Source organism: Bubalus kerabau, chromosome 8, assembly GCF_029407905.1.
Source record: "Bubalus kerabau isolate K-KA32 ecotype Philippines breed swamp buffalo chromosome 8, PCC_UOA_SB_1v2, whole genome shotgun sequence".
Lineage (NCBI taxonomy): Eukaryota > Metazoa > Chordata > Mammalia > Artiodactyla > Bovidae > Bubalus > Bubalus kerabau.
Genome location: NC_073631.1, coordinates 118,045,476 through 118,067,003, shown reverse-complemented (window position 1 = coordinate 118,067,003; position 21,528 = coordinate 118,045,476). Strand labels below are relative to the sequence as shown.

Below are 21,528 nucleotides of genomic sequence, written 5' to 3'. Positions count from 1 at the left end.
TGTCAAATATAAGCAGTTTAGGGACTTGATCACAGAAACACATCTGGCACTTTCTGGTCATCTTACAGCAGGCCATTCTTTGCCTGCCTTAGGTACTTGGCGTAAAATGTAAAATCGGAAACTTTGTAGACCATGTATCTGAAAGTGACAGGGTACCCCAATAATTTATAACAAAATTGTATGCTGTTTTAGAAATGTATCTTCCAATATTGTGTCATCTTTTCTTAGAGTTTCAAAGAAAGCTAACTCATTGCTAAAGCCATAGCTTAAGAAGTGGTTCTCATGAAGACTTTGCGATCCATATGGTCTTGATCTGTACGTTTTCTGTATTTTAAATATTGTATATAGAATGTAAAGAAAAATGATATGTTTTTATTATGTTTTTTGAATAAAGTTTTTTCCATTACATTGTGGTAGGCTTTTGGCCTGTGAATTAATTTTTTTTTTAATTGCTGTACATTTTTAAGAGGAAGCACTGTAATGGTTTTAAAGAAGTTTCTGATATTACTTAATGTGACTATAATAATGCCCCAATTAAGAAGTCTGATAGATTCCGTGAAACTATTTTTTGTATTTTCCATGTTTGTCTCTATTGTCTTCTAAGTAACTTTAGTTTCATCATTTAGTGTTTTTCTTCATTTGTCATCCGTTGAGTTTTTAATCGATTGTGCATATTTTCCTTTTCCTGACTACTTTTTAGATATTTTAACACTGTAGTTTCTTTGTACAACTTACTTCTCTAGTTGCAGTTGATCTAGAGTCAAGTATTTTCAAACCTTCGCGCATCACATTCTACGCTGTCTCTCCTGTGCCCTGCTGCCTGCTGCCTCATTTGATGGAGTTTGTTTTGTGAGATACACATACATATATATAAACAACAACAAACTTTTTTTTTTTTAACTGTGAGCTTATATTCTGTAGAGCAGTCTCTGAAGTTTTTGAGAACTGAATTAAAGGTTGGTTCCTTCAGAAAACATTTGCATTTGTTGCTGCCAGGAACATGAGGTACTACTACCCCAGGACTCCTTTAAGCTAAGTATTTAGCTTAAAGGTTTTTGGTCCACCTGTGTTACATAAATGCCGGTTTTTTACACATCAGGGCTGTATTGAGTTTATGAACTCTTAGGGAAGATGTTCATTTGTTTTGCCTTTCTCTTCAGCACCATACTATTCAGTGGCAGTTTTCTTTGCCGTTGGGGTGGGGGTGGTGGTGAGTGATGAGAGGAGGACTGGGGGAGAGGAGGGTGTGTTCCGTGCTCACCCAGCCCTGGGCGTGGAGCCCTGGGTCCCTCCTTTGTAGCAGGTACCCTTGGTTGGTCTCGCCACCTTGGGAAGAGGCTGCAGGCTTTGTCTTCTGTACCCCATTCCTCATAGCGCTCTGAAAACTGGAGTTCAAGGTCACTAGGTTTTAGCAGCATTTCAGAGAGCTTTATTTCGTTTTTTGCTTATTTTTGTGGTTCCTGTTTGACCTTAATTTTTGGTCTTAGAGAATTGTATGTTTTCTGGTTAGATCACTGGTAGATTAAAAAAAAATTGTTTAAAATGTGTTAATCCACTATATGTAGTACTTTTTATTCAATCTATGTAGTCTGGCAACATAAGTGCCCACATTGATTTTCAGAAGGCATGTATGTGTCTTTTGCTTAAAGTATCTGAGAGTATCATTTGATTGCTTGCTCACCTGCTGTAAGTGGTATTCTTGTTTATTAGTCCAACATTTCAGATTTTTGCATTTCTTTTAAATTTGAGCATTCATAACATTTTTATGAGCAGATTCACAGATAGTCATACATTATCACAGTATGTATGTACTACAGATACCTAGTTTGTAATAAATCCCCAAACGTAGAATTGCTGGATTGAGGGATACACATTTTTTAAAAGACTTCTGCGGGATAGTTTCAATAAATACCTAAAGGTTGGACCTGCTAAATTACTTTTAGTTGTTTGTGAGTAGCCATTTCTCCATACTCGTTAGCATTGAGTGTTGTTGTTTTTTTTGTTTTTTGTTTTGTTTTGTTTTTACCTTTAACAAGATGTCACCATTCACATAAAAACAAATTTCTGCTTTGTAAGAAAGTACTCATTAAGACACAATAGGAAGCATGCTGGTACTAAGTAGACATGAAATGAATTTTTGATATTTAAAATTAACTGAGATCTTTTTGTGAAAAATTTTTATTTGTCAAGTCATTATGTATATATTAAATTTAGACAGCTGTATGTCAGTTATATCGCAGTAAAACTGAAAGAAGACAAAACTTGTCTGTGTGTATGTTGGTAAGTTAGTTATCATTTATTATTAGTTATTTTGGTGGGTTTATCTGAAAATTTTAAATACCACATATTTATAAGTGTGATTGTTGTTTCAGGCTGGAGTGAGCAGTTACCAGATACCTTAGTTGATGAATCTATTTCTGTTAATGAAAACACTGAAAAAATAAAGAAGAGATACCGAAAAAGGAAAAATAAGCTGGAAGAAATTTTCCCTGTCTATTTACAAGTAATATTTTGCTTTATATTATGTATTTGTTAATGAAAGAAACGTGAAGTGATGTCTTGAGTTTTGAAAAATAGTTTTCTTGTTTTTGTCATCCCAAATGCTATTTTTACCTTCTTAGGGGCACTTTAAAATTACGTTTATCTTTTTTGTGCTTCGATACTTTTCACAGAGTTCTTTTTTAATCCCCGTTTTTCACTTCTAAATTTCAGAAGACATATTTGGCTGGGAAAGGCTCATTCTTGCAAACCAGGCACACCATTGTGCTCTGCAGACCCACTTCTGGTGGACTCCTTTTGCCAGCACTGGTTATAGTAGTTATGTTCACTGAATGAAGATGGTTTTTTAGCAGCCAGAATTACAGCTTTAATAACACTTATCACTTTTAGGGGCTTCCCAGGTGGTAATAGTGGTAAAGAACCCACTTAACCAATGCAGGAGATGAAAGAAACTTGGGTTTGATCCCTGGGTCAGGAAGATCGCCCGGAGGAGGGCATGGCAGCCCACTTCAGTATTCTTGCCTGGAGAATCCCATGGACAGAGGAGCCTGGTGGGCTACAGTCCATGGGGTCACAAAGAGTCAGACACGACTGACGTAACTTGGCACGCTTGCACCCATTCGTATGAAAACTGATCGTTCCATACTTTCACAAAAGAGCCTTTAAAAATAGTGGGTTGGATTTCCTGATTACTGCTATAGTCGTAATCTTAATCTGTTATCTCTTTTTGTAAACAGATGTAATTCCCCTAATGTTCATCAGTAATTTACACATTTTTGATATGAAGGAAACTTGTAATGAATGGTACTGTTACTTGGACATCTTGTGATAGCAATTGTAATTTTTTTTTTTCACTGCTTTTTGGAGTAGAGTGGGAAATATAGTGACTAGTGATGAAAATCCACGAGGAATTCTTAAACAGTTTTTTTCTAGTTTTTCTTTATTAATCACAGCAGTGTCAAAATAAGGTATAAATAATTGTGTAATCTACCCAGTAGAAATAGTTTTGTGGTCTGTTAATACCAGATGGTTGATAAATACCACTAAATTCATCATGAGCTATATAAAGAAACACTTTGCTAATGGTGTTCTCAGATCTCTCAGATTTATACTGAAGGCATTAAGTAAATAATCTATAAAGTTCCAAGATGCTTTCTACTCTTCAGCATTTTTCTTAGTGATACAAGCGTTGCTGGTGTAGGAAGCCAGTCATCTCCTGCCCAGTGCACCATCTTTGTGGGTTTTCAGATTTCACAGACCATCCTCCCCTGTCCCTTTTCACAAGTTAACTGCTTGGCGTTTCTCCTTTGAGAACTTTTTAAATCATTTATTTTTGCACAATCTTAATAGTCTTGGTTTGTATTTTATGTTTTGCTGGACATATCATTCAAATTGCTTTCTTTTAAAACTGTACTGTATTTTAGAGCTTTATTTTTGACAGCATAGTCCTACATCCTTTTTAAAAATTTATGTATTTTACAGTATGGATGTTTATAATTTATTAGTCATATGCTTTCTGACAGACATTGAGGCTGTTTTCATTTTGGAGGGATATAACTAAAAATGATGCAGTGAACCTCCTTTGTTTATCTTGGGCAAGATTAAATGTGGGTAGTTACTGCAAAATTGCCCTCCCCTTTCCAGACAGACCACATTATAGAAAATAGAATTTTGAAATAGAAGTGGGTGAAGGGGGTCCCCAGCGCTTCCTGTTGTTCTCCTTATTGATGCTGGAGAAGTTGGGGAGAGATCCTGGAGTTGCAAAGAGGCCAGGCTTGAAACAGTGGTCTCTACAATAAAGTATATTGAAATGGAGTAAAGTCAGCGTGAGTAACTGAATAAAACGCCAAGGCTTTTAATGGTGGTAAATTTTGTACACATAGTTTGTTTAAAATGACTGTAAAAACCCTCTGAGATTTATAGTGTGTGAAGTCTTTAATGTGGTTATATGCATCAGTAGGAGATTGCTAAATCTGTCTGTGAAGTACACAAATATTAAAGTTGTAGATCAAACCCTTGAGCTAGCCTCTACAGATCATCTACAAATGTTAGTAATATTCATGAAGTTTTAGTTTTTCTTATAATATGAATTAAGGTGCCATACATAGTATTATAAATTTATCCATTTTTAAGTTTCACTGTAGTCTGACCTGGGATTATGAAATTACTGCGGTTGCTAGAAACATTTGACAGAATTGGGTAGTTTTATTTGGTTAATTTTACTTGATTCTATTTTTAAAAACACAAAAAAGCTTATTTTAAAAAAGGGAATTTACGTAAAATAATTGACAGGCTATCTCTATTGTTTACATATTCCTATATTCAATTCTTAAATTGTTAAATACTAAGCTTTTCTGTTATTTCTGCATTCTTATCAAAATGACAATTATCTGTATTCTCATTTTAGAATTTTATATCTGAGTCAGTCGTTTCCACGTGTGCTTCTCTTTGTCTAGGAAGCTTTCTTTGGAAAAGATCTTCTAGATACAACAAGACAAAACAAACTAAGTTTGGATAATCTATCAGAAGACACAACCCAGCTATCTTATAAAACAAACACAAACACCACTTTCTTGGATCCTTCCTTAGACCCGCTACTTAGTTCATCCTCAATGCCAGCAAAACCTGGAGCTCACGGTATGTAGAGGAATCGACAGGATTGTTTTTTATCACATTATATTCATCTTCCTTTTAGTCAGACCTTTGAAATGCTTATAAAACTTACCTTTATTGAAATATAACTTGCATTCAGGCAACTGTTTTTTAAGTAGACCAGGTCTGTATGATTTAGCAAATAAATTCATCTTTGTTACTACAATGAAATCAACTCTTGCAAGTTGTAAAGGAAAATACTTGGTTTATAGTTGACTGAGGACGACATATGGGAGTATAATGAGGCCATGATTGGTGAGTTAAAATAATCTTCAACTTAAGATGTTTTTCAAAATTAATTATATAGCCCCAAGAAATTCCAAAGAAGAAAAAAAGAATAAATACTGTAGTTGGAAGCCGTCTGACCCATTGTGTTAATATACCATGAAATATATTGCCTTGGGAGAAGGAAATGGCAACCCACTCCAGTATTCTTGCCTGGAGAATCCCAGGGACAGAGGAGCCTGGTGGGCTGCCATCTGTGGGGTCGCACAGAGTCGGACACGACTGGAGCGACTTAGCAGCAGCAGCAGCAGCCGCCTATTGGCTTAGGTAGTTTTTCACAGCTGGCAGTTCAGGCCATCGACCTTTGTTGGTGGAGGGAGGCCATCTGGAGCATTGCGGGATATTCAGCAGCATCTCTAGCCTCACAATGTTGTGATAATAAAAAATGTCTCTGGATATTGCCAGATGTCCACTGCAAACCTGTCCTCTATTGAGACTCTAGACACAGGGGATACAGGGACTGCTCAGAATCAGAGAAAAATGCAAGAACTTAAATGTGTATAAAGTAATATTAACATCAGCAGGGCTCTCCAGAGTTTAGCTAGCTTGGTGTCACAAAGTTTTTCTTCCACTTCTGTATTTTTGTTTTACTTTGAGTTGTGCAGTCCATGGGGTCGCAAAGGGTCAGACACGATATAGCGACTAAACAACGAGCAACAAATTCTTCTTCTGACGGCTTCCTTTTTGTCGTTGAATTGCAGGTGTCACTCATTTAATTTTATAAACTCAATTTTGAAAATAATCTTAAAGCAGCATCCCCTGAAAGATGACTTTGGATAATGTTGAATTACATTTTCATTAACTTGGCATCATCCTGGATTGAAATACAGGCTACTATTAATTTTTTAACTTCTTGAAATAATTAGAAGCAATCTTGCCCCCTGTTATTCGAAAGCACACATTCAGCATGAGACTAAAGGCCATACTCTTTGTTTAATGTTAACAGATCATTTTACTGTTACTTTAGTTCAATTGTTTTGAGTAGTTTCCTGCTCTCACCCATGTCAGTATGTTGTTAAAATAATGTATAGTGAAAGACTTGCAGGTGTTTCAAAGGATGTCTTACTATTTGAAGGATGCCTTGTAAAAATCTTGCCTAGCCATTTAAAGGCTTTCGTAGAAGTAAATTGCCCTTGAGTTTTTATAAGAAAGCGAACTGGGGTTGGGCAGGAGATACTGTGACAGGAAAGACATTGATATATACCATTTCTCATTCCTGTTTGCTTTATTTGAAGTCATTTTCCCCAAAAAATTGATGAAGAGAGAATGGTTTAGTGATAAAGCCAAAATATAGAGGACCAGAATAACACACATGTCAAAATCTGTACAGTTGAACCACTCTTTTGCCTTTATGATGGGGAATTGAAAACTAATAGCTTCCTTTTTCAAAAAAAGTTATTCAATATTTTCCATTATGTCAGTTTTAATAATTTGTTAATAAGATATGAAATATCATCGGGTAGAGGAGAACTTTTAAAACACAGTCTTTTAAAAAACACTGACTGTTATTTGTTTAATAGAATTCCATTGGTTTAAGTGTCTTTGTTTGTTTGTGTTTTGTTTATGCTTTGTGACTTGTAGGATCTTAGTTCCCTGACTGGGGATTGAGCCCACGCCCCCTGCAGTGGAAGTGTGGAGTCTCAACTGCTGGACTGTGAGGGGAAACCCTCCACTGATTTAAAATCAAATAAATGTTACCCTGAAACAGTTACCCCATTTTTTTTGTTTGTTTTTTCTTTCAAGGATACTGTTGTCTAGAGAATATATTATTGAAATAATTTTATTTCTTAAAAACTTTACAAATATTTGGGCATACAAAATATACTTTGGATTTCAGTTTGAAAAATGGTCTTTTTATGTACGTGTGAATTCTGTCTGATATGTTTAAAGGGACAAGACTATGTTTTATAGAAATACTTGGTCTAGAGCCTGGAGTATTTTATGTCGTCGTCTTTTTTTTTCTTAAGTAAAAACAGTCGAAAACGGATTCAAAAATTCTGATATTCCTTAAGTGACTAATAAAGTCGCTAAAGGTAGCCTAAATATTCTCCTACTTGATTAGGCTAGAAACCCTGTCGCTCTCCCTGGTTCTTGATTGTCTCACATTCCGCATCTCACACACCCACAAGTTTGTCTCTGCCTTCAGATGCCATCCCACACCAGCGGCTGCCTACCTCAGCCTCTGTCCGCTGTGTGCAGGCGGACACCGCCTCTCACCGGGACCACGGCCGCACCTGCTCCCTGAGCCAGCTCGTCTCCCAACATGCCTTACCCTCCTCCACCCTGGTCCATTCTGCACCTGGCAGCCAGTGTGTTCCCTTTAAGACATCAGTCACACCCTCTTCTAGCAACCTTCCAGCAGATTCCCGTTTTACAGATGCCCCTGGAACAACAGGGGTTTGAACTGCGAGCGTCCACTTAGATGCGGGGTTTTTTCTCGTACGTACAGCAGTTCTGGGATCTCTGGTGGGCTGAATATGCGGATGTGGAAATGAGGCTAGAGAGGGCAAGTGTAGGTCAGATTTGGATTTTTGAGTACGTGGAGGATTGGCGGCCCCCGCCATGTTGTTGTTAATCCTTTTCCCCTCATTATTTATTTTTATAGCACTTATACTGGTTTCATTTTGTTTACTCTCCAGCTCCCTCTGAAAGAGGAAGCTCTGGCGCGTCTGCACTGTGTGTTCGTCCCATCTCTATTCTAGTGGCTGGACCAGAGCCTGTTAGCTTGCTCCATAGACATAATTCTGTGGATGCTCAAATTCCTTCTTGAGTAAATGAGTGAATTAATGAGTGTTAAGAGTAAAGCTGGAAGTAGGCATTTTACTCGATGGTATCTGCTTTATACTTTACAGGGAACTTTAGGCAGTAGGTTTGTCTTTAATATTTATCTTCTATTGTGTTTTCTAGATGTCATTTTTAGAGGTGCCTTTTTCTAAATGGTTTTTTTTTTTTTTTTGCTTTGTTACAGCATTCTATTTCACTGTTACTGCCTATGGGTTTTTATTTTAAGATTTATTTCATTGTTAATATAGTCACAAATACATAAATACATAAAATAGTCACAAAAACAAAAGTCGTAATTTTTAATGTTTTCTTATTCAAATATTGGAGTGCCTTTTCTATGAAAAATTCCTTACTTTAGAAATAATAATCTTTTTATGATTCTGGCACTTACCTCAGTATCTACTATATTCTCAATAGTTGGTAAATGGTTGAATGAATGAGTTTTAGAATTTAATGTCTAGGAAAATGGTGACACTTTGAAAATATACTTACTATACTTAGGTGCTGCTGATGACCCCTTAGCTGACATTTCTGAAGTCTTAAACACAGATGATGACATTCTTGGAATAATTTCAGATGACCTTGCAAAATCAGTTGATCATTCAGGTACATTTGCCCAGTGTCTATTTTATGATGTGAGTTGAGAGGTGTGTGTGTGTGTGTGTGTGTGTGTGTGTATGTGTATGTGTGTGTGAAACAGGCGTAGTCATTGAAATGGAAAACGTTTTTTCTTTCTTTGGCATCATCAAACTCATTTTATTTGATCTGCCTTGACTTTCCTGTTTTAAGAGGGGAAATAGCACATGAGTGATTTCTGTTGTCTTTTTCATTGCGTCAGAGCTAAAACTTTTTGCCTTACGTGCCTCGTTTCTTCTTTTGTGTGAGCCGGCCCCCACTTCGTGCTCCTGTGGTAATCACCCATCGTATTTGGTTTGGGTCTTGTAGGTCTTGATTTATGCACTTTCCAGGTTGAGAGCTCACCTTGTGCATTCGGTAAGAAACAGCGGTGGGTGGTGGCTGACTAGAAGTAGTTTGTCTTATTTTTTCAGTAGTGATTTCAGCGGAAACAGCCTGTCGGTGCATGTGTACTTGTTACAGTGCTCCTTTGTCACTAATCCAGCTTTGTTTTCTCTCTGTGTGTGCACTAAAGCATGGTACACCTGTACTGTGCTTTGGGTGACTTTCTCTGTAGTGTTCTTTCTTTTTCTTTTTTTTTTAATGAATGGTTTTATTCTTGTTAGAAAGTAATCTGTACTATTACCCAAACATGATATTGATAGTTCCTAGTATAAGCTCAAATAAGAGATGAATTTTCACTTGTTGATGGTAATATTGAGGAAGTGTGATAAAATAGACAATAAACCACTTTTAAATGTTACTCTTGCTTAAAAACCAATTTTTGTAAGATACAGCATGTTATGAACATAATCTGTATCTTGTTTTTGACTACAGAATATTTCAGAAATAAGATCTGTGGTTGGAATTGTTCACCAGAGGATGATTTTTACTAAGCATTAAGAGTTTTTGAGCTTTCCATTAGTTAGTGTGAAACTTGATTGTTTTACAACCTGCATATGATAGTTGACCCAGTTGCGTTTGAAACCACAGTTTTCTAAGTTTGAGTTAAAAGTATATTGAACATTATATATTGATTCTTCTTAGAGACCCCTAACTTAATAATAGGGTGCTTTTTTGTGTGTAGAAATTAGCAATTTAGAACCAGAAGTGTTCTTTTGTTTCTGAGGAAATGTATTTCCCTTGATTAAACCATAACTTTTTAAGTAGAACCTAAGTTTACAAATACATTGTGCCTAACTTTTACTTATTGACTCCCTGAATTGGTTTAAAAATCTAGATTAATTCAGAATTACAGGCTTTCCATTGCTTTGTTTTAATCCTGTTGTTGTGTGTTAATGCAAGTAAATAGTGTAACGCATTTTGTGTGAGTGTTCAGAATCCACTTTCTAATATACATACCTTGCTCCTCTAGCTGGAATAGACGTTGGTTCGGGTGCTGATGACCCTTCGTCTCTGCCTCAGCCAAGTGTGGGTCAGAGTTCACGGCCTCTAAGTGAAGAGCAGCTCGATGGCATCCTCAGCCCTGAACTTGACAAGATGGTCACAGACGGTAAAGCATTTGCCCTCCATCTGGGCTTTCTAAAGACGCGCAGAAATGTAATAGGATCTTCAAAGATGTCTGCATGCCACTTAACTTCTATTCTGATCGTTCTGTGACAAATACTATATTGCATCCAGATATTGACATGGCAATTTTTAATATTTCCATCTCTTTTATCCTAGGAGCAATTCTCAGCAAGTTGTATAAAATTCCAGGTATTTGTGTTCTGATTCTCTTGTTGATGGAAATAGCGCTCCCTGCGCTCTGGCTCTCGTAGTCTCTTAACCGTGCTGCCATTGTCGTTGTGTCTCCTAGAGCTCGGGGGCAAGGACGTGGAGGACTTGTTTACCGCGGTGCTCAGTCCTGCGGCTGCGCCACCACCCCCCATACCGCAGCCGCTGCCGCCCCCTGCGCCCCAGCTGCTGCCCGTGCACGGCCAGGGTACGTCGCCTCTAGACAAGTGTCGTAAGTACGGCCCTGCCGCATGTGCCCCTTAGCGTTGCGTCGGCCCTCGGCCACCACGCACGCAGACTTGACAAGAGAGGGTCCTCTTGTGCAGTGATGGGGTAGGACCAGCCTCTGAGTTCCTCTCAGTCACACCCCCGCCTCCCCGCCTTTCCCTGGAATGCAGCGGCTCACTCTGTGGTCAGAATTCTTTTGCCCACTTCACTGGCAATGCCCCTGTTAACGGTGCCCGCCTCCTTCCCTGCCCCCAGTCCTGGTCCCGCGTCACCTTTCCTCAGTCGTTCCCGCAGAAATGTTCTGAGAACTGCTCGGCCCTCACCGGCTGCCTTGGACTCATCCATCCGGTCTGAGCCTCAGTCACTCCCTCTGTGGCCAGCAAGTCTCCACGCCCACACTCCCCCCGGGCTTTCCATTCGTAGCGTGTGGTGCAAATATAAACGCCCCTTTGGGGCATTCAGGGTCTCCCTGTAGACGGTGAGCTCCTTCAAGGCTAGAGTCACAGCTGCCCTCGCTGTGTACCCGCCACAGAACGTGGCCTCAGTAAATGGCACAGAGTAAATCGGTGCCCTTTCTACCACTGTCGGCTGAAATGCCTACTTCTGTGGAAATTGCCTATTTTGTGTAACACACTTTCTTCTACCTATTTGTAACTAGTTGCAGAACAAATTTCAGGCTTTCCTTTCTCCCTCTTTCTGAAGAGCTGAAATCTGATAGGCTAGGATCAGAATTTTGTGGGCATAGGTAAGGAGATATCGCTTCAGACTGTGTTCTTGATAATCTGAGTATTGGGTCCTCTCTTTATCCTGTTGTCACTGCCTTGTGACTCTGAACTGAATGATTTATGATGATGCTTCTATGAGCTCATACACTGTGTAAGTGCTGAAAAGTGCAGATGATTTAATGTTACCTTGGGCACCAATTTTGTGTGTACATGAACATTTCTATAATGCACATAATTGAAATGTTTTAGTTTCTACCAGTTGAGCCGCTAAACATCAGTTTACCATGATGTTTGCTAGACCAAATGTGATTTACATTTGGATGAAACAGATTCATAAGCACTTCTTGACATAACTGTTCCCATACGCTTTCTTAATAATTAAGAACTCTTCCGTGTTTCTCTTCACAGCATATAAAAATAAAAGCAACTGTCTCCCAAGTTTTCTGAAATAGAAGTATTTTAAAAATCAAATCAGTTAAAGATGTATTCCTTTATAAAAAGGTTTTATGATCATTGTTTAAATCATTTCAATGTGCAGTCTCATGTTTAATAAGATACTGAGGATTAGGAAGGTTGATGTTTACTTGGAGGGGAGGTGGGTTTTGGCTAGGGGCTTACGTGTAACTCAGAGATGACTAAGGCTGACTAGCCACCAGAGTTTATAATTGTAGTGTTGTAGACTTTCAGGTAGACAACTAATTTCTATTATTGTTGATGTGGTTCAGTCACTCAGTTGTGTCTCTTTGCAACCCAGACTTCCTTGCAATCCAGACTTCCTTCCTTGCAATCCAGACTTCCTTCCTTGCAGCATGCCGGACTTCCTTGTCCTTCACTATCTCCTAGAGTTTGCTCAAACTCATGTCCATTATAGTGAGCATAATTCAAGCAGAGCTATAAGAGTCTCTGAGATTTCAGCATTTGTGTTTGAAAGAATAATAACTTAAGGATAAAATAGCGTCAGATCACATGCAGGGAGACATGTGCCTATTTAGGAATGGCAGCTCTGCTGCTTCCCAGAGCAAAGGAGGAGAGGTAAAAGGGACGGTGTTTAAGGAGGCCAAATTAGAAAGTGCGACATTGGGACTAGATTTTGTCTGGACAGCTAGGCGTTGGCAGTTGGCCTTTTTTCCTCCAGCCTTTGGAGACCTCACATCAGTGAAATGATCTGATGAGTCACATGTTTTGGCAAAGTAGCTCTGGTGTTAATATTGGAAGTGGATTTGGGATGGGAAGAGTTGTATATTAATGAGTTTATTTCAGTTGGGACTGAATGAAAAATTGGGTTCCATGTGAATATATCTGCAGTAGTAACTGAAAGGAGGAATTGGATTTGATAGACAGCAATGTTAGCATAAGTAGGATTGTGCTACCAATTGAGTGTACGATGTGAGGTGAAAGGAAAGAAACTGGACTGGACTGTATGTATGTCAGGCTGGCCTAGAAGATAATCAGTCATGCTGTAAACTTGAAACATGGAATGAAGAAGAGAGAGACAGAATGTGTGTGTTGTAGAGGAGAGAGGTGGAAATGTAATGAGCTTAGTTTTAGGCCGTTTTTACTTGGTTAGAAATGAGCATATACATTCTTCTGACTTACAGGCATTTGCGTTGTTCGGAGCTGTAGATAAAGGCTTAGGACTTGTCTGTGTAGTGATCAGAAGGGTGAGATTTCTTAAAAGAATATACTTCAATAGAATGTAGAATCTTGAACTCTTTTTAAGTGAATGTAATAAATTATATGCTTCACAGCTGGTTCATATTTATATACAATGGCATGGTCCTTTTCTTTCCCTCTTTTGAGGGTTGGATGAAAGTGGAAACAGAGGTGGAGACCCTGAGTGTGAGGTAGGGTCCTAGCGGTGGCACTCGTGACACAGTCTGTAAGGCCAAGTAGAGGAAGAGGTGGTTGCTGTTTCATTGGGTCAGACAAGGCTGTTGTGATCCTTAGCGGAGCAGCCTGGTAGGAGCGGAGAGGGCAGAGCGTGGTGTGCTGGCAGTTACACAGGTCAGAAAGCGAAGAAGGGAAATTTCAGGAAGACTGAGACAGAGTAACTTGAAATCACTTTAAGTGGAGGTTACATGAAGTAATTTTTCAATCAGTTCTTATCCATGCTTTGAAAAAGATACTAGTATGACCAGGTATTGGTAAACTTGAGAGGTGTGGGGTAGCGGGTGGAGACCACGTCCTAATTAAAATCATAATAAAGGAAAAATGCTTTGCATTTATTTATGTGTACAGCAACAACAGGCTGTTTAATTTCTCTGGGTCTTTTTTCTTTTTTGCATAAATGGAGCTACACATGATAACCCATTCCACAGAGTTGGTGTGAGGACCAGCGAGTTAATTAACGCGTGTAAAGCCTTTTAGTACAGGGCCAAGCTAAGTAGGTAATAGCTGCTGTTGTTACATAACCTTCCAGTACGATTGTGTTGCGGGCGCAGTCGTCAGTGCTGGTAGAGTGCCACAGGGCAGCTCACGTTCTCAGGGCCAGGAAGGGAGCTCTGGTTTAGCCTAATTACATGAAAGACACTTGATATTTTTCAGTGAAATACATTGCTTAGTGGAACCTCCTTTTCTCTTAAGATGAAAATAGAGGTAGCATTCTACTTGGAATGAATGCAGAAATCTTGCTCCTTAATCTAATCCTTGGAGTGAAGAATGTAGGTGTCCTCAGACACTTGGCTGTTGTGGAGTCCCGAACCAGTGGGCCCAGCCCTGCCGTTCTGCAGGAGGAGCCCTAACCTGATGTCAGGTATTTCCAGGACCAGTGCCCTTGAGACAGAGCCTGAAGATCTGTGGACATTTAGCCCCAGCGTCCTCAGACAGGAACTTGAGATGTAATGGAGGATCTGGTTTAGCTGACCGGACATTCTGTGGTGCAGAGCGTGTTGTGGGCAAGGCACTTCTGGTTATTCTTCTTTCTAACCATTTGGCAAATGATCAGGTTAGGAGTGCTCTGTCATTGTGCCAGGGGTGCCAAGTAGTAGCTAACCTCATGACTGATTTTTATTTGCATAACTAACTGGTGATACAGGTGTGGATCTCCAGTGTTGTTCTGAGTGTTAAAATTATCAGTAGAGGCCATGTATTTATTACTTGAAAGTGTGTCTCTAAGTTGGAGGGGTTTTTTTCCCCCCTTTTCCAGTTTATTGAGAGATAATTGACATACAGCTCTCTATAGTTTCAAGTATATAGCATAACAGTTTACCTTACATCATGAAATGATTACCACTTTGTAAGCTTATGGAAGGGATTTTTGAAGATACACCCAAAAAAGGTGTTTTTTGTGTGTGCCTTTTTTTTTTTTTTTTTTTTTTTTGGCTGGAAAATTGCTTGGCTAAGGACAGTTGACTGACTACCAAATAGTTTAGGAAAACAGACGATCACAATAAGGGTTGGAGTTCTGTGTTTGTGCAGAGTTTGGGGAAACACAAGGTGGTCTTATTATGGTTTGCCTAATGTCTCTGAGGAAAGATGTGAAGGTGATGGAATGTGAGTTAAAACGGACTTGGTACCTGCAACTCCAAGTAGTGAAAATTAGGTTAAAAACAAATTACATATTTTTAACAGTAATCATCTAATTTATAATGGTAGGTGCAATATTGCTTGTTCCCAACTATTTTAGAGAAAAAGTGCCAATTTAAGAATAATAGCTGGGGTTTTTATTTGTATATGGAATATCTGTTCATAAATTTTGAGTGAAGAAGATTTGATAAAACCTAGCTATCATTTCTTGAGATTGATTTTTTTCTTAGAGCTCATATGCGCTGCACACTTACTGCACGGGAGGCACCGTGCTGAAAGCTGCACACACAGCATGCCGGCCACGCACATTAGAGTGCCTGCCTTTTATTAAAGCGGTGATTGACTCTGCTGCTCACAAGCCTAGGGCGTCGGACTCCAAAACACATGCTACTCCCGGCATACCACGATGAAGTAAACAGAATTATAGAGAAATACAGAGAAATATTTCAGATTTTTATAGCCAAAAGTCACTCTTTAAGCAGTATTTTACAGTATAATATTGGGGGGAAATTCTACTTTTGAGTAGTATTACAAAGTTTTATTTAGAAATATTTCTGTTACTTTTAAATTATTTTTGAGTAATATGCTTTCTTCTTTGAAGATGTCTTTTCACGGATGCCACTCATGAACGGCCTCATTGGACCCAGTCCTCACCTCCCACACAATTCTTTACCTCCTGGAAGTGGACTGGGAACTTTCTCTGCCGTAGCGCAATCCCCCTATGCTGATGCCAGGTATTTAAAAGCCTTGACTTTATATGGAAACATAAATCATTTCTGTTATATAGATGTTTATCAGTCTGACTTACTGTGACCAGTGTTAGTGTCTTAAAATCATGGTGATCTTTGCTAAAACCCATCAAACATTGTAGGTATGGGTTTAATGAAAGTGTACTTGACCATAGTACTTAGAAAGCTATTCTGTGTTTATGAAGTATTAAGTTGTTTATCATTTGGCAGGGATAAAAATCCGGCGTTTAATCCAATGGCTGGTGATCCTACCAACTCATGGACGTCATCGGCTCCCCCTGTGGAGGGAGAGAATGACACGATGTCAAATGCCCAGAGGAGCACTCTCAAGTGGGAGAAAGAGGAGGCCCTGGGTGAAATGGCAACAGTAGCCCCAGTTCTCTACACGAATATCCATTTCCCCAACCTGAAGGAAGAATACCCGGGTAAGTCATGGGTGTGTCACTGCTTTCCGTTTGACTGGCTTCCCCACATGTGTGCTGAGAGGCTCTGGGTTTTTGCTTCCCTACACGAGAGGGCCCGGTGTCGTCATCAGTTCTTACCTAGCATGACTCTGTGCAACGTGAAGATTCCCTAGATACCTAGAGACATCTTGCATTTTCTTCGTCCTAAGCCCTGTACCCATTTGCTATTTCCTCAGTTAATTTCAGTTAATGAAATGATTCTAGCTCTTAGCAGTCTTCTTAAATACGTGGAAGTCAGTATTGTGTTACGTGCATAGTTGTAAGAAAAAAAAAAATTCCTAGAATAGAAACTTATTACCTAATCAGAAGTATTAAGTTAGGCTAAATTAGACCCAGTTCTAAGTATTATTCACATGGAAACTAACTCATTATTTCCCCTTCTCCTCAACTGTCCAACCTGTTTGAAAAAAGCAGATGGTGCGGTATTACCATTTTTTGAACATTCTTATTAACTGGAGGATGAAACATTTGGATTAACAAAATGTCACTGACAGAATATTTGTAAGCAAATGCTGATTTATTATCTTGAGTTAATGTTGCAAGACAAACCAGGATTTGCAAAGGACATTTAAGCTTTGTCTTGAAAAAGTTTCCCAGCTGTCAACATAACGGCACTTTTAAATTACTGGAAGGGCACCTAGAAGTGGATGTTCTTACGGACGATCCCTGTCTTTTATGTGCTTTTTTGGTTTGGACGCCTTGTAGTACTTTATTCATCGTGTATAGAAATAAATGCTACCAAATCTAACAGTAGAAATCAGTGGTTTAATGCTGATAAATCAATGGTTTAGTGTTAAGGCAGTATACACATTCTTCAAGTTATTTTTTTTAATCACACTTCTTTTTGCTGCTTAGAAAGTTCTGTTAAGTCACTTAAAACGTCAGTGTAAATTGTCCTTAGATTGACACTATAGGTTTTCTTTTTTAAAGATAATTTTAATAGATGTACCATGTGATTCTAGAACTCAGGAAATACCATGTTACGCCTGTTGGCCTCTCAGCTGATTGCCTTTGTCACTGGCTTTGTTGAAGCGCTCTCTCAAATATGGACAGGACCGTTTTGTACATGTGTTGCTGACTGTTGATCGCACCCAAACTTCAGTTTCGGTACTGTCCTGACACAGGTTGAAATCACTGCTTTGTCCTGTCTGTGTGTGAGCAAGCACTGATGCTTATTTTTAATACTGGTTACTTTCTTTTGGTCAACGTGATAGACTTGTCTCGTGTATAGATGTTTTCCAAAACTTTTAGCTTTGGTTCTGGTAGCATCTTACATAGTTGAGGGAATTTATTATATTTGGCTTAACTTCATCTTGGCTGCTTAGAACTTCGATGTAGACCTTGAGCTCTGCAGGTGAGACTGTTAGGCAGCATTGTGTTCAGAGGCGTGTTTGGCCTGTTGTGCACCAGGAACTCAGTAGTGTACAGAGAACAATATAGGAGTATTCACTTAAGAAAATATGGACAAGACAGATTTAACCGTTAGTCGTTTACCAACCGTTTTATTAAGACATGTCACTGTTGTGGCTCTGTAAGTGTGTATGCTGTGTGCTTTTGTTGCAGACTGGACGACTAGAGTGAAGCAAATTGCCAAGTTGTGGAGAAAAGCAAGCTCACAGGAGAGAGCACCATATGTGGTATTTACAAAGCTGCTGTGTGTTATATCCTTAAACAATGCCTGAGCCTTACTCTCATTGTCTTAGTTTAATAAAATTTTCCATTGCAGAAGAAACCTGTGTTTTTAAATACTTGTACAACTAATAACCAGCTTTGTTTTATAGTGATTTCCTCACTCATGATGTCTTAATATAGAGGGTGACATTTTCAAAAGCTGGTGAACAGAACCAGCATGTTGAAGATTGGTCACTTATTCTGAGAGCATGGTTAATTCATTTCACTTTTAAATTGTTTTATCTCTTCAAAAAAGTACTAAATTTTGCAACTGCATTAATGTGCCTTAGTTATTTCCACAGTAAGCCCTTTTTGTATCAAATTTAGTAGAGAATCTTTGTGTATCTTAAAAGAGACATATCTGGACACTTTGAAGGAGTTTTTGAAATATGGACTTTGCAGGAGTTATTAGGGTATTTTATAAGATTCATCATTCAGATGGTGAATTATTTTCTCCCAAAGCACCAAGTTAAGATTGTCAACTGGATCCAAATCTTTGCTTTCATTTTAAAGCATTTTAAATCTGCATTATTGTTGTGAAAAACACGCAGCTACTTTGTGCTCTGGGCTTCAGCAGACGTATTGCCAGTGATGCTGACTGCTTGGAGAAAGCAAACCATTGCTGTTCTGGGGGGATGTGTTGATGATTCTTTGTTTTGTTTTCCCTTGACTGGCAGAGGTAATGGCAGGGTATTTTTAATGTTTCTCAATGGTGGGTTTTTTATTTGTTTATTTTTGAAAGTTAAGCTTCAAATTCCTGATTTTGGATTTGGAGAATTGGTATTCTTTTCTGTAAATGGAGAGAAGTATTAATCTTTGTATTTTTGAGGAGATTGTTACCAGAATTAGAATGGAAACATGCCTTATAAAAGGGGGAGTTGGGGTAGCATCTGATATGTAAAAGGCTGTAAGTTCTCAAGGATAATATTTCAACTATTTAACCTGACATTTTCTTGCTTTGGTATGATAAAGTTTGTCATAGTTTTTCTAAGTTTAACATATACTGGGAGATAATCATCTTCTCCTTTTTTTCAAAGCAAAAAGCCAGAGATAACAGAGCTGCTTTACGCATTAATAAAGTACAGATGTCAAATGATTCCATGAAAAGGCAGCAACAGCAAGACAGCATCGATCCCAGCTCTCGTATCGATTCGGATCTTTTTAAAGATCCACTAAAGCAAAGAGAATCGGAACATGAACAGGAATGGAAGTTCAGACAGGTGTGTGTCTTTTGGGTTTATTTTTAAGAATTGACTTTTTAAATTGGTTTTTTGGTTTTTGAGAAAAGAGCTATTTATGTCATCATTTCAGATACAGTTCTTTCTAGAATATAAAAATCTGATTAAAAATAGGCTTTCCTTTTTTCAGTAAAATACATTTATGTTGACTTTGGGAAGTTATAGTAAATATTATAAACAATATACTTCTGTGGACATTATGTATGCTCTTGGTGAATAACTGTCTCCCCTCTTTAGGAATTTATAATTTAATACAGAACAATCTGGAAACTGATAAGAACAGACACATTGTCTGTTGCCCCCACCTCACCCCACAGGGAGCTTTATTATGCCTTAAACATAGGCTTGTTTTCTTGTTTCAACAGCAAATGCGTCAGAAAAGCAAGCAGCAGGCTAAGATCGAAGCCACGCAGAAGCTGGAGCAGGTGAAGAGTGAGCAGCAGCAGCAGCAGCAGCAGCAGCAGCAGCAGCTGGGCTCTCAGCCTGCAATGGGCCAGTCTGGCTCAGACACGCCCAGTAGTGGGATCCAGAGCCCTCTGACCCCGCAGGCAGGGAATGGAAGTCTGTCTCCTGCCCAGTCATTCCACAAGGACCTGTTTCCAAAGCCGCTGCCCAGCACCCCCACCACCGCCCCCTCAGATGATGTGTTTGTGAAGCCGCAGGCTCCCCCGCCTCCCCCCGCGCCCTCGCGCCTGTCGGTGCAGGAGAGTCTGTCTCAGGCTCAGCCTTCTCAGCCCCCGTCCCCACAGGTGTTTGCCCCTGGATCATGCAACTCCCGACCACCGTCTCCAATGGACCCTTATGCAAAAATGGTGGGTACCCCACGACCACCTCCCGGGGCCCACAGCTTTCCCAGAAGAAACGCTGCGCTGGCGGAGAGCTGTGGGCCGCTGCCATCGGGCTCCAGGCCGCCTCAGATGGGTGAGGCCATGGCCAACCGGCCATCGCCGGTCCGAGAGGCGTGTGCCACCACTGTGGCGAGCAGTGACCCCTACACAAAGCCTCCAGACACCCCTCGGCCTGTGCTGACAGAGCCATTTCCCAAGCCCCTCGGCTTGCCCCGGTCTCCTGCCCTTTCTGAGCAGACCTCACAAGGCCCTCTCACCCCTGGCACCAGTGACCACTTCCCCAAACCATCTCCTCGGGCAGATGCATTTCAGAGACAGCGGATTCCTGACCCGTATGCTCGACCCTTGTTGACACCTGCTCCTCTCGACGGTGGTCCCGGCCCTTTTAAAGCTCCGATGCAGCCCCCTCCTCCCTCCCAGGACCCTTACGGGCCAGCGTCCCAGGCACCAAGGCGATTGTCCATCGACCCTTATGAAAGGCCCACGTTGACACCACGACCTGTAGACAGCTTTTCTCATAACCAGTCCAGTGATCCCTATAGCCAGCCTCCCCTCACCCCACATCCGGCAATGAACGAGTCTTTCTCCCATCCCTCGAGGGCTTTTTCCCAGCCTGGACTCATATCAAGGCCAACATCTCAGGACCCATATTCCCAGCCTCCAGGAACTCCACGGCCTGTTGTAGATTCCTATTCCCAGCCCCCAGGAACATCTCGCTCCAACCCAGACCCCTATTCTCAACCTCCTGGAACTCCCCGGCCCACCACGATGGATCCGTATAGTCAGCAGCCGCCAACCCCACGGCCATCTGCACAAGCAGACTTGTTTGCTACATCTGCAGCCAGTCAGAGGCATTCTGACCCATATGCTCATCCTCCTGGAACCCCAAGACCTGGAATGTCTGTTCCTTACTCACAAACACCAGCAGCACCACGGCCAAGGATTTCAGAGGGTTTTACTAGGTCCTCGACAAGACCGGCCCTCATGCCAAACCAGGATCCTTTCCTGCAAGCACATAATCGAGGAGCAGCCTTACCTGGCCCTCTAGTGAGGCCACCTGATGCTTGTTCCCAGACTCCCAGGCCACCTGGTCCTGGTCTTTCAGAAGCTTTTAGCCGTGTTTCCCCATCTGCTTCCCGTGACCCCTACGATCAGCCTCCCATGACTCCTAGACCACAGCCTGACACTTTTGGAACAAGTCAGGTTGCCTGTGATGTTGCTGATCAGCCACGGCCTGGGTCTGAGGGGAGCTTTGGGGCACCTTCTAACGCGCCCATGACTCCGCAAGGCCAGCAGTTCTCCAGCGTCTCCCAGCTTCCTGGACCCGTACCCACCTCAGGGGTCACCGACACGCAGAGCACTGTCAACATGTCCCAGGCTGATACAGAGAAATTGAGACAGGTAAACAGCTTGAATCTTCTTAGTTGTCTTAAATGTATTATTTGAGAAAGCTGTTTTATCGAGTAACTTACATAGATGTTAAAGCAGATCTTTTCAGTATAACTTGT

The 21,528-nt window shown here is 40.3% G+C and overlaps 1 protein-coding gene across 15 annotated transcripts in view; it reads left to right on the top strand.

Moving 5' to 3' along the window:
* The window catches only part of KMT2C (lysine methyltransferase 2C), a 262,313-nt gene that overhangs the window by 199,938 nt on the left and 40,847 nt on the right, over nt 1-21,528 (top strand). For 13 of the 15 annotated variants that reach the window (XR_008718183.1, XM_055591334.1, XM_055591330.1 and 10 more), the window contains 12 exons: nt 2,373-2,503; nt 4,956-5,136; nt 8,722-8,826; nt 9,166-9,213; nt 10,211-10,348; nt 10,522-10,554; nt 10,655-10,804; nt 15,652-15,784; nt 16,010-16,224; nt 17,827-17,900; nt 18,972-19,154; nt 19,538-21,421. Coding sequence is in view for 14 of the 15 variants with exons in the window: in XM_055591334.1 (XP_055447309.1) it covers nt 2,373-2,503; nt 4,956-5,136; nt 8,722-8,826; nt 9,166-9,213; nt 10,211-10,348; nt 10,522-10,554; nt 10,655-10,804; nt 15,652-15,784; nt 16,010-16,224; nt 17,827-17,900; nt 18,972-19,154; nt 19,538-21,421 (3,275 nt within the window). In the remaining variant the exon portion in view is untranslated. The remainder of the gene's footprint in view (nt 1-2,372; nt 2,504-4,955; nt 5,137-8,721; nt 8,827-9,165; nt 9,214-10,210; nt 10,349-10,521; nt 10,555-10,654; nt 10,805-15,651; nt 15,785-16,009; nt 16,225-17,826; nt 17,901-18,971; nt 19,155-19,537; nt 21,422-21,528) is intronic. The other 2 variants (XM_055591333.1, XM_055591335.1) reach the window with 2 other exon arrangements.